General features: G+C 42.8%; 1 protein-coding gene across 2 annotated transcripts in view; it reads left to right on the forward strand.

Moving 5' to 3' along the window:
- Positions 1-13541, forward strand: part of RUNX1 (RUNX family transcription factor 1) — a 181024-nt gene that overhangs the window by 113875 nt on the left and 53608 nt on the right. For both annotated transcript variants that reach the window (XM_071430133.1, XM_071430132.1), the window contains one exon: positions 4620-4724. In XM_071430133.1, coding sequence (XP_071286234.1) covers positions 4620-4724 — 105 coding nt within the window. The remainder of the gene's footprint in view (positions 1-4619; positions 4725-13541) is intronic.

The raw sequence follows: 13541 nt of genomic DNA on the forward strand, positions 1-13541 counted from the left end.
CCCTGCTGTCATCCCAAACCAGGAATACCCACAAACCCCACATTTAACTCCCAATCCCTCCAATCCAACCCTTGTTAACCAGCCCCATAAATGATGAATAACTCAGGAGTGATAAAGCCACTTAAGCTGGATGGAAAGGGGACAGAAGGAGCAGGGAATAAAAGCCAGGTGGAATTGCTGGTGAGCAGCAGTGACCCAGGTTTATGGTTCATGGGGCTGTGGTTAACCAGGATGTGGCTCATGAGCACAAGGAGTGACCCAAGTGTCCTCCTGCTCTGCCAGCCCATGTCACACCCCCACACAGGCTTGGTCGAGTCTGTTCTGGAAAAAATTGTTTTTAAAAAAACAAAATCATCTCCATCTTCTTTATTCTGGTCTTGTAGACTGGAATTACAGCTCCATTGTTATTGGGGTTTCCCCTGCATTTATTTTCTACATAGAAACCTCTCCAGAACCTTCTAAAGAAATGAATTGATGCCATGTTCTAGCAGAGCAGTTGACAAAAAAATCCCCAAACTGGAAGCCAGATGGAAATACTGCAGATTAGCCCAGTAAATAAAGTATATTTTTAAATTCTTTCTCTGTTTCAGTGGTCTAGGTGTTGTGCTTAGTGTTACAGGGAATTACATTTTGGAAAGGAGGAAAATCCCTGCCCAGGCCATTCACTTGAGTGCTGGACTAGGTGATCCCTGTGGGTTCCTTTCTCCTCTTCTTTAATCTGGTTTTGTAGACTGAAATCACAGTCACATTTCACTGCATTTCACTCTTGTTGGGGTTTTTCCTGCGTTTATTTTCTATCTAGAAACTTCTCCAGAACCTTCTGACAAAATAAATGGATTATGTGTTCTAGCAGAGCAGCAGGTGTCAGAGCCCAAACTGGAAGTCAGATGGAAATAGTGCAGATTAGTCCAATAAATAAAGTAGATTTTAAAATTCTCTCTCTGTTTTAGTGGTCTAGGTGTTTATTTAGTGATACAGGGAATTATATTTCGGAAAGGAGGAAGATCTCTGTCCATTTTACATTTCTATTTAATATTCTATTTAAATTTAGCTTTATTTATAGAGAAATTTCTATTTCATTTCACATTTCTATTGAAATTTCTATTGAAATTTGGCCTTATATATAGAGCTATTTCTATTTAATTTTTACATTTCTATTTAATATCCTACTTACATTCCTATTGAAATTCCTATTGAAATTTCTACTGAAATTTAATCCCATTCATGGAGCTATTTCTATTTCATTTTTACATTTCTGTTTACTATCCTATTTACATTCCTATTAAAATTTCTGTTGAAATTTGGCCATATTTACAGAGCAACTTCTATTTCATTTTTAAATTTCTGTTGAGATTTCTGTTGAAATTTCGCCCTATTTATAAAGCTATTTCTATTTCATTTTTACATTTCTATTGAAATTGGGCCTTACTGATTGACCTATTTCTATTTAATTTTTACATTTGTATTTAATATTCTATTTAACATTCTATTTACCTTTCTATTGACATTTCTATTGAAATTTAGCCATATTTATAGACTTATTTCTATTTCATTTTCACATTTCTATTGAAATTTGGCCATATTTATAGAGTTATTTCTATTTCATTTTCACATTTCTATTGAAATTTAGCCATATTTATAGAGTTATTTCTATTGAGTTTTTACATTTCTATTGAAATTTGGCCATGTTTATAGAGCTATTTCTATTTAATTTTCACATTTCTATTGACATTTCTATTGAAATTTGGCCATATTGATGGAGTTGTTTCTATTTCATTTTTACATTTCTATTGAAATTTGGCCATATTTATAGAGTTATTTCTATTGAGTTTTCACATTTCTATTGAAATTTAGCCATATTTATAGAGTTATTTCTATTGAGTTTTGACATTTCTATTGAAATTTGGCCATATTTATAGACTTAATTCTATTTCATTTTTACATTTCTATTGAAATTTGGCCATGTTTATAGACCTATTTCTATTTCATTTTCACATTTCTATTGACATTTCTACTGAAATTTGGCCATATTTATAGACTTATTTCTATTTCATTTTTACATTTCTATTGAAATTTGGCCATGTTTATAGAGCTATTTCTATTTCATTTTCACATTTCTATTGACATTTCTATTGAAATTTGGCCATATTTATAGACCTATTTCTATTGAGTTTTTACATTTCTATTGAAATTTGGCCATATTTATAGAGTTATCTCTATTTAATTTTCACATTTCTATTGACATTTCTATTGAAATTTGGCCATATTGATGGAGTTATTTCTATTGAGTTTTTACATTTCTATTGAAATTTGGCCATATTTATAGACCTATTTCTATTTCATTTTCACATTTCTATTGAAATTTAGCCATATTTATAGAGTTATTTCTATTGAGTTTTTACATTTCTATTGAAATTTGGCCATATTTATGGAGTTATTTCTATTTCATTTTTACATTTCTATTGAAATTTAGCCCTATTGATAGACATAACTGAAGCAAACAATAAAATTGCGTGGAAGGGAAGAAGCTCCTGACTGGGGCTGGAGCCAGGTGCTGCAATGAGGGCGAGGGAGGAAGAGCCCCAATTTCCTCCCAGCAATTCCTGGTTCCCCTCTCGGGGTGGTGTCCCCGGTGTCTCTGGCTGGCCCCAGAGATCCCTGCCAGCCCTGAGTCCCCTGCTGCAGAGACAAAGATGCTGCAGCTGCTGCCAGGCAATGTTTTTACTGCTGCCAAGGCCAACACCATCAGCTGAGGTCTTCTCAAAGGTGCAGAATGTTATTTCTGCTCTTTGACAAATGCCAGGAGTAAATGCAGGGGTAGTGTTGAGTTTTATCTTCTTTTCTTTGCCAAGGTTGTGATTAAATGTGTGAGAGGGTATTTCTTGTTGGCACTCAGATGTTTATCAGTTCTTATCTCTGTCACAGTCTCACAAACCCTGAGTTCTGCAGCACTTCACTCCAACAAACTAAAAATGGAGCCCTGTCTCTCTCTCCAAGGCCTTTGAAGGATAAACTGTCCAATTAACAAATGACACCTCAATTATTTTCACTTTTAACCCAATACCCAACCACCCATGCCCACAATGGGGACTTTTTTATCCAATGACACAAAACCACCCAAACCCATGGAGGAGAAGGTGAAGAAGAAGGAGCAGCCTCCATCCTAAACCCTCCATCTTGCTTTCTCTCTATTCCTGTATTCTAAACCCTTAAACTCTGAGTTTCCCCCCTGTGATATCACACACTTCTATTCAAACTCCACACCTAAAATCTCAGTTTTATTATTGAAATTTTGGAAGCTTCTCCATGACCTCAGGTCGAATTCTCTTGGGGATCAGTGCCTGGCAGCACAGAAAGTCTGGATTTTTCAGCAACCAGAGTTCCAGCAGGGTAGCAGAACTTTTCCCAAAACAGAGCCATGCTGTGCACAGCACAACTTGGAAAAGGCCTTCACAATTTTCTTGCTGAATAATAGAGAAACTGAGCCTTGTCCTCTGCTGTGGCTTCATAAAATGTTTTAATTCTCTGTGGACGAGCTGTAGGGATTTTTTTTTTTATTTTATTTTTTCCATTCCCTTCTTTCTTGGCATTGCAGTAGCAGCTGATTTTCAGAGCTGGAATTGATCTGCTGCTGGCCTCAGCCACAGCGTGGGGGTTTTGCAGCCTGCCTGGGGGATCTGAGCACCCACTCCTCTGTGCTTTGAACAAGTGCTGCTGCTCAGACTCCCGTGGCAGTTTTGGAAAAGCCACCCATGATTTCCCAACCTCCCTGAACCAAGTGCCTTTAGAAAGCCCAGGTAACTCACCAGAGTCAGGAATATCAGATAAACCCTGACTCTTAGGGGTAACCGCCTTTTTTGTTACAAACAGAGTGTAGATGATTTAAATAGAAATTAATTTTGTTTCCCCGAAAGCTTTGAGCAGTTGCCATGGAGGGAATGAATCCAGCACCAGCATTCTACACCCCATAAAACCTTTCAGTGCCTTGCAGGGTGTTCGAGCTCTACCAGAAACAAGGAGTTTGCTTTTCTCAACCCTCAAGGATTTAATTTTTACATTTCTATTTAATATCCTATTGAAATTTCTATTGAAACTTCTCTTTAAATTTGGCCATATTTATAGAGCTATTTCTATTTCATTTTTACATCTGTATTTATAAAATATATAACTATTTTAAAATATTTAAAATATCTGTATAAATAGAATATAAATATTCCATTTAGCATTCTATTTACCTTTCTATTGAAATTTCTGTTGAAATGTCTATTGAAATACAGCCTTTTTAATAGAGCTATTTCTATTGAATTCTTACATTTCTATTGAAATTTCTATTGAAATTTGGCCATATTTATAGACCTATTGCTATTTCATTTTTGCATTTCTGTTGAAATTTCTTTTGAAATGTACCCTTATTTATAGAGCTACTTCTATTTAATTTTCACATTTCTATTGACATTTCTATTGAAATTTGGCCATATTTATAGACCTATTTCTATTTCATTTTCACATTTCTATTGAAATTTCTATTGAAATTTATCCTTATTTATAGACCTATTTCTTTTTTTTTTTTTTTTTTTTTTTTTTTTTGCTCACTAACATTTTCTCTTTTCCTGTTGCAGGGAAAAGCTTCACCCTGACTATCACAGTCTTCACAAACCCTCCCCAGGTAGCCACGTACCACAGAGCCATCAAGATCACCGTGGATGGACCTCGGGAACCCCGAAGTAAGTGAGCTCAGGGCAGAATTCCCAGTGGGATAAACTGATTTAATGGAGGGGCTCCTCCCCATCCACACCAAATCCAGCAGCATGTGGAGAAATGGGAATGTTTGAAGCTTTCAAATGGTTTTTATCCTGCCTTCCTGAAGTGTCCAGCTCAACCAGTGACTTGCATTTCTGCAATGCCCAGCCAGGCCTGGCTTGGCCCAAACCCAAGAGCTGACTGAAGGGATGCTGGGAAAAGGTGGGCAGCAGTACCTGGCACATCATTTCTTGCTTTTCAAATGTTAAGGGCATTTTAAAGCATTGCAAACCAATATGGCATTGATCAAACCCTTCAAACAGGAATAAATGCCATGGGTTGCTGCTTCCTGGAGTTCCCTGAGCCTCAGCTCTGGGACAGCTTGGGTGAAACCATTGATCTGCACAGACAGCAAATCTTTCTTTGCTTTCTTTTTCTTTCTTTCTTTCTTTCTTTCTTTCTTTCTTTCTTTCTTTCTTTCTTTCTTTCTTTCTTTCTTTCTTTCTTTCTTTCTTTCTTTCTTTCTTTCTTTCTTTCTTTCTTTCTTTCTTTCTCTCTTTCTTTCTTTCTTTCTTTCTTTCTTTCTTTCTTTCTTTCTTTCTTTCTTTCTTTCTCTCCTTCTTTCTCTCTTTCTTTCTCTCTCTTTTCTTTCACTCCTTCTTTCCCTTCTTTCTCTCTCTTTTCCTTCCTCTTTTCCTTCCTTCCTTCCTTCCTTCCTTCCTTCCTTCCTTCCTTCCTTCCTTCCTTCCTTCCTTCCTTCCTTCCTTCCTTCTCTCTCTTTCTCTCTCTTTCTCTCCCTTTCTCTCTCTTTCTCTCTCTTTCTCTCTCTTTCTCTCTTCCCTTTTTTAAAAGACTAAAGCACCAGGAGGAACTGAAGGATTTGATGTTCCCAGGGAATGCCCAGCTCTGCACACAGGGGTTGTGTTGTTCAGGTGCTGAGGGCAGCAGAACTCCAGTTCTGTCTGAGTGAAATGGAGTGAGGGTGGAGCAGATGTGCAAGGAGACATCTCAGAATCAGGGAATGGTTTGGGGTGGAAGGGATCTTAAGGATCGTTTCATTCCACCCCAGACAGCTTCCATGGTCCCAGGCTGCTCCAGCCCCAGTGTCCAGCCTGGCCTTGGGCACTGCCAGGGATCCAGGGGTGGAATTCCATGCCAGCCCTGCCCACCCTGCCAGGGAACAATTCCTCATTGCCAAGATCCCACCCAGCCCTGCCCTCTGGCACTGGCAGCCATTCCCTGGGTGCTGTCCCTGCATCCCCTGGAAATTGTCTCTCTCCAGCTTTCCTGGGGCTCCTGCAGGCCCTGCAAGGCCACCCTGAGCTCAGCCCAAAGCTTCTCCTGTGCAGGTGAACAATCCCAGCTGTGCCAGCCTTTCCTCCCAGCCTTTCCTCCATCCCTCTGCTCATCAGAGGCAATCTTTGGCCTCAGTCACCATCCCAACAGGGCATTTGCATATTGTTATCAAAATGTAAATTGAGGTTTGGGATGAGTTTCTTGCACCCCTCCCACACTCTTGGCAGAAGTTCTGGATGTTGCTTAAGTGGAATTGTCCCGGGAGAACAGAGCAGCAGCACTCAAACACCCTGCAGGGAATGAGACTCACAGCTTGAGGCTGCTTAACCAGGAAAGAAATGTTTCATCCTTCAGCTAAAATAGTTTAGAAAACTCAGGTTTTCTTCTGGAGCCTTCACTTACCTGAGTTGCATCATGATCCATGTTTTTAGTGGAAAAATCTGATATATTTTTTGGATTTGAGGACAGGCCTTAAAACACATACCCTGTCAGAGTAAGACTTCTTATTTATTTATTCTTATTTCTTTGGTTTGTTGTTTGAGTTTTTTTATTTAAATTGTGGTTGAATTGTCCCTGAAAAATATCCTCAGTGAACCAGGCAGCTGCGCACATAAAAAAGATATTTGCGTATGCAAATTCCAGATTTGCATATTCAATTACCTGGGCATGCTCACGGGTTGCAGACAATGAATAAACTCTAGTTCTTTGAATATGCATCTGCTTGAAACCAAATCTTCCTGCAGGCAAACCTTCTGCTGGAAATCAATTCTTCAGTTGGGAGAAGAGTTAATATTTAATGAGATTCTGCATTTTAAGGAGGAAGTGGAGATTGGATCCACACGGAAGCAGCGCTGGGATCTGCCTGACCCAAATGCATGCAAAGGCTTCCCTGGAATTCATATCCCATGTTTTAGGCAAATGAACTGCACAGTGAGGGAGGTTTGAGGCATCTCACCAGGAAAGGTTGGGCTCCCCCCAGCAGGAATTCACAGCTTTGTTATTGCTGAGTCACTCATGACACAGCACAAAGGGAGTGGGGGATCATGGAGTGGTGTAGGGTGGAAGGGATTAAAGCTCATCCAGCTCCACCCCTGCCATGGCAGGGACACCTCCCACTGTCCCAGGTGCTCCCAGCCCCAGTGTCCAGCCTGGCCTTGGGCACTGCCAGGGATCCAGGGGCATCCCCACCCTCCCAGGGAAGGATTTTTTCCCAAGACCCCATCCAGCCCTGCCCTCTGGCACTGGGAGCCATTCCCTGGGTCCTGGCACTGCCAAAGGGAGAGGGACTGAGGCAAAATCCAGGTCTCCAAGGGATTTTCCCAAGTTCACAGGACAATGCACCAGGCCAGGAATGGGATGGGCCAAAACCACAACACCCATGGTGTGATGTTTGTCTGGTGTGAGGACTGGGCAAAGGATGGGAAAAGCGTTCAGAGGGGAGAAGAAATCACAGGTTCAAACAGAAAAGCAGCCAGAGAATCCCAGAATCCCAGAGTGGTTTGGGTTGGGAGGGGTTTTAGGGATCACCCAGAGCCACCCCTGCCATGGCAGGGACACCTCCCACTGTCCCCAGTGTCCAACCTGGCCTTGGGCACTGCCAGGGATCCAGGGGCAGCCCCAGCTGCTCTGGGACACCTCTCCCAAGGCCTCACCACCCCCTGAGGGGAGAATCCCTTCCCAAAACCCCATCCAAGCTGCCATCTCTTTAAAACCATTCCCCTTTTCCTGTCACTCTCTGCCTGCATAAAAATCCTTCTCCTTTCCTTTTAGAACCTCTGAGCTCTCCCTGGAGCCTTCTCGTCCCCAGGCCCAGCACCCCCAGCTCTCCCAGCTTTTCCAATGATTCTGTTTTGCTCCCTTCATTTTTAAGTGGGCTTCAAAGTCCTCAGATTTGACTTCTCACTGAGATTTCCACATCACAGCCATGACCACTCCGACGTTTTTTCCCTGCATTCCTTTGATGGATCTGTGGTGAGCCCTGTCAAACCAGGCCTGCCATGGGCTGAAGGGATTTAGAAGGATTTCAGCCTTCTTGGATTGGGATGGGAATCAAAACAAAACCTGCTGGATTTGAGTGGTTTCCTTTCAGGAATGGATATTTGGGAACATTCCCCCAGCTCCATGACTCACTCAGTCACTTGGGCTGAAGGAATTCCAAACAGGCCGAGATGTTTTCTCCTGGCTCACCAGAGATCTAGACAAACCTGCTGAGCTCCAAAGCCAACTCCAACAACAGCTTTTGATTAATTTCCTAAAACCAACTCCAACAACCATTTTTGATTCGTTTCCTTCATGATTTTGATGGTTCTCAGACAGCCTGGATTCCAATAAGTGCAAGGGGCCAGGGGAAGTTCAGATTAGGGATTAGAAACAATTTTTCCCTCTCAGAGTGGTCAGGCCTTGGGCTGAGCTGCCCAGGGAGGTTTGGAGTCACTGGAATTGTCCCAGAGCAGTCTGGATGTGGCCTTGGGGACAGGGATTGGGGTGATGCTGGTGGGGCTGAAGGTGATCCTGAGGGGCTCTTCCAACCTTCCTGGGATTCTGTGGCTTTTGGGCTCTCTGGGATGTGTGGAGGTGACAAGAGGTGACAACAGCACTGTCACAGGGCCACCTTTGCTCTGCACAAAGGCCTGTGGACACTGTGTTCCTGTACATCCCATCGTCCATGGTTGTTGGGATGTCCAGCTCTTTGGCCAGCAGCACATCTAAATTTGCCCTCCAAATTGTGATAAATTCCCCTTTGTGGGAATTCCTCATTTTCCTTTTTGTCCCATTGAATTCCTGTCTGTGCCTACCCAGAGAAAACTTCTCAAATTGTCACAGCTCATAAAGAGAGCCAAGGTCCTTAAAAACCTGGCTCTTCCTCCCCTGCTTTCATTATGGATTTTTAAAACCTCTTTTGAACTGAGCATTTTTATTCCCCACTTCTGAATAAATGCTTATTTTCAAAATGAAGGGGTTTTTTTCTGAAAAGAAATCCTGCTGCACTGTCAGAGAGAAGGGCAGGATGACCTAACCCATCATTTTCTTCTCTGATTCTATGATTCATAAAGCAATTTCTGTTTTTATGAGCAAGGTCCATGGGGAAAATCATTAGCAGAAACCAGATCAAGAGTAGTGCTCCTGATGAAAATACTTTTGGTTAGGAAACTTGGTAGAAATAGTCTGAGTCCTAAATTAAATATTTCCCTTAGGCCATTTGACCTGCTGTGTACATCTGCTGAAAAATTAGGGTTTTTTCTTCTTTTGACTGCTTTTGTCTGCTTTTCCTCATTGAATTGTTTTAGCCTACAAAGCTCTGAAAATTTTACTCATGGCCCAAGTGCCTGAAAGTGATGTGAAAGGAAAAGGCTACATGGATTTAGCCTAAAGTTAAGATGGGCATTAAATGTGATTATTCCCTGTTGGATATATAGTTTTCCCAAATACCTTTAGGAAAAAGAAAGATATCCAAGAGTGGGATGCTGAGGGGTGTGGAGAGAGGGAATATTTTGCTGAGCAGGAGTTGAGAAGGAGCCTAAAAAGCTGCTGGTTCTGTTCTGAACGAAATCTTGTCCTACCTGAGGTCATTTTTGGGGAAACCCCAAGAAACTTTTCCTAATACAATAATAACAAAAGTCAAACTCTTCTCCAAAAAAACCTTTTCATTATTTCAGTAGGCTTAATTAATATTAGTACCTTTATTTCTTCCTCATTTTCTGCTGCAAGTGCCTCATTTTGGAAGCTGAGGCTGAATTGTACCAAATAACAACTTAGAAACCATAAAAAATGAACCATTTCATTGTTGGAAAATACCCAACATTTAATTTTAAGTGGTGGATTAGGATTAAATTTTAGTGGAAGGATTCAGCTCCTTCCACACACCTGGGGTTACAGGAGCTGAGAGTTACTTAGGAGAAAAGACACAAAGGAGGTTCCAGCCCAGGAAGGAGCTGGAGCTGCTGCAGAGAGCCCAGAGGAGGCTCCAGGATGGGCAGAGGGATGGAGCAGCTCTGCTGGGAGGAAAGGCTGGCACAGCTGGGATTGTTCACCTGCACAGGAGAAGCTTTGGGCTGAGCTCAGGGTGGCCTTGCAGGGCCTGCAGGAGCCCCAGGAAAGCTGGAGAGAGACAATTTCCAGGGCATGCAGGGACAGCACCCAGGGAATGGCTGCCAGTGCCAGAGGGCAGGGCTGGGTGGGATCTTGGCAATGAGGAATTGTTCCCTGGCAGGGTGGGCAGGGCTGGCATGGAATTCCATCCCTGGATCCCTGGCAGTGCCCAAGGCCAGGCTGGACACTGGGGACATTGGAGCAGCCTGGGGTAGATGAAGGTGTCCCTGCCCTGGATCTGGCTGATTTTTAATGTCCCTCCCAACCCAAACCATTCCATGATACAAATTCTGTATGAAAGCAAAGTCACCTCTTCTCCAACACATGCTTCCATTTTTTTTTTTTTTAATTTTGAACAAAGCTTATGAATCTCTGAATTCTAACAGATAAAGGATCTCATGAAGGAATGACAGGAATTCTTGGTTTCAAGTTCTTTTGTCTGGAGATTGAACTGAAATGTGATTATTTCATAGCACTCTTCCAGCCTTAACTTTTCTAAGCCTAAGCTTTTTCCTAAGCTTTTCTTCCTTATATCCCATCCAACCCTGCTCTCTTGACACTTTAAAGCCATTCCCCATATTCCTGTCACTCCATGCCCTGGTGAAAATCCCTCTCCAGCATTTTTGTAGCCCCTTTATGTATTTATGGAATTTAACTGGTTGGCAACACAAAGGATTGTTAAATTCATAGGAATTCCTGGCACAGAGCAGTGCTGGTGAGGATCCTTTATGTCCTATCCATAAGTTTAACCTCAGTAGATTTTTAACACTCTCATCCTTGAGGATTCATGGTGCAGACACTCCTTTTCCATATGGGATGGGATTATTTTCCCTCTCATTTTTCAGTCTCTCTGCTGAGGCTGGAGGGTTGGGATTGGGCGATGTGAGACAGGAATTTGTAATTTATTTAGTTCAATGAAATGGTCAAATATGTGGAGTAGGAAACCTGGTGACAACACTGCTTTTCTGGGAGTGCAGTAGATCCTATGAATTGCACCCCAAATAATTTTGGGGTTTTTAAAATGAAACACAAAAGTGGTGACAGGCCAATCTCCTTCCTTGAGAAATCAGGGGCAAGGGAAGCCAGAGCTGCTGCACTGTGGGTTAGGAATGAAGCTAAGTCTGACCCAGTCCTGCAGAAATTATTTCAAGCCCTTTCCTTAGTCACTCCATCCCACACAGCTCTTTTTTCACCCTTCATCATTAACATGATTTTCAGTCTAATAATTTTGGTGACCCTCCTTGATGTCTCTCTGCTGAAACCAGGGGGAAGTGCTCTGAACTGTGACAAAACCAGAATCAGCTGAATGTAGATTATTTCTGAACATCCCTCATTAGGCCTGACTTTCTCTTGCCAAATGCTCTCTCTACAAAGGTTTTGCAGCTGTTGAAAGCAGTGAGCAAGATGAAGATCTTTGGGCACAAGAACATTTTCCATAGGAGGGGAAAAAACAGATTTGAAGCAGAGGCTGGGGCTGGAAGGGATGGGTCTGGAGTTGGAGGAGCTGCCTGTTGTGGGTTTTAGGAAGTTATTTTGTGGAGTGGAGGTGCCTGTTGTGGGTTTTAGGAAGTTTTTTTGTGGAGTGGAGGTGCCTGTTGTGGGTTTTAGGGAATTATTTTGCCTTTCCCCTTCCCAGAAGGAGATTTGCTGGCAAAGCTGAGCTTTTGGAGCATCAATCCCCCTGTCCCTCAGGATTGGCAAATGAGTTTTCCTTCAGTTTTCCTTCCCTCTGTGAGCTGATCCCTCCTTCCTCAGCTCCTTGGGGATCTGGGAGAAGGGAGAGGGAAACTTTCACCCCTCATGGAGGGCTCAGACACTTCTGTTTGCTTAAGATTTCAGCAGTGCAGGACCTTTTCTAAAGCCTCAGTTTTTGAGGAGATTCCTGATTTATGGGTTCCCCAAAAGACCACGTGTGTAAGGGAAAGGCTGGAGGCAGCTACGTGGCATTTTCAGTGAACAGCCCCTATTTTCTGCTTGAAATACAACTGCAAAGAGTGAAAATCTGTTGAAGTTCTGGCTGCTGAGAATTCCAGACTTTCTGTGCTGCCAGGCACTGACCCCCAAGAGAACACTGCACTGACCTGAGGCCCTGGAGAAGCTTCCAAAATTGAATGACAGAACTGGGATTGTGGGGGTGGAGTTTGAATAGAAGTGTGTGATATCACAGGGTGGCAAATTTAAGAGTTTGGGGTTTTAGAACATAGTAATATATATGGAGCAAGCCAAAAACCTGCAAAACTCCACCTGCTCTGCAGTTCCTGCCAGCTTTGCCTGCCCTGGATTATCAGCTGGAGCATTCCCTCCTTGCAGCCCCACACAAAACACCACAGGCTTTTGCTTCATGGTGGTGAAGAATGAAAAAAAACTTTACTTTGGCTCCGCATCTCCATTTGTGCTTCTGCTCTTTGGGAATACTGGAATGTTCTGCCCAGGGAGGTGGTGGAGTCCCCATGCCTGGGTGTGTTTAACAAAGCCTGGATGTGGCACTGGGTGCCAGGGTTCAGTTGAGGGGTTGGGGCTGGGTTGGACTCAAAGATCTTGAAGGTCTCTTCCAACCTGGTCATTCTGTGATTCTGTGAATTCTGTGGATTCTGTGGATTCTGTGGAATTCCAGTGAGGAAATGAATTTTCTCTCGGTGTTCATGACAAATCTCACGCAGGCTGATCCTGTGCCTGTGCTGGGTGAGGGTGTGCAAAGCAAGAGGGACAGAATGCCTGGGGGAGAATTGTGTTCTTCCAAGGCCTAAAGGGGTTCCAGGAGAGCTGCAGAGGGATTTTTCTCAAGGGATGGAGTGTCAGGACACAGGGAATGGCTTTAAGCTGAAGAAGGGCAGGGATGGATGGGATATTGAGAAGGAATTGTTCCCTGGGAGCGTGGGGAGGGGCTGGAATAGAAGCTGAATAGATTCAAGGTGTCCAAGGACAGACTGGGATAATGTGGGATAGTGGATGGTGTCCCTGCCCATGACAGGGATCTTTAAGGTCCCTTCCAACCCAAACCATTCCATGATTCCATGAGAGGCCATCTCAGCTCTGCTTGGAATCATCAGGGCAGGTGTTGTCTGTCCTACAAGAACATGACGTCCTCGTAAATCACTTAAACACATCCTAAAGAGACAGGAAGATGTGAACATCTTCCCTGCCTTCCTTAATCATGGAACAGATTAGGAACAGCATGTAAAAATGGGAGGAGGCAGCAGAAAGAATTTCCCCTGTCATAAACAAAACATGGAGACATTTTATTTTTATTTTTCTAATAGTGCCTGACCTTTGTTCCTTTATTCTTCCTTTGAGTTTGGAGCTCGAGTCCATCAAGCCCCACATCCACCAGGCCACCTTCTGGGGCTGACCAGTCCAGAAAAGCCAGGCTGTGTCACAACCCTCAGCACATAAAGCTAAAAAAAACAAAACCAGAA

This window comes from Agelaius tricolor, unplaced genomic scaffold, assembly GCF_023055355.1.
Source record: "Agelaius tricolor isolate 1412-34295 unplaced genomic scaffold, bAgeTri1.0.p SCAF_7, whole genome shotgun sequence".
Classification (NCBI taxonomy): domain Eukaryota; kingdom Metazoa; phylum Chordata; class Aves; order Passeriformes; family Icteridae; genus Agelaius; species Agelaius tricolor.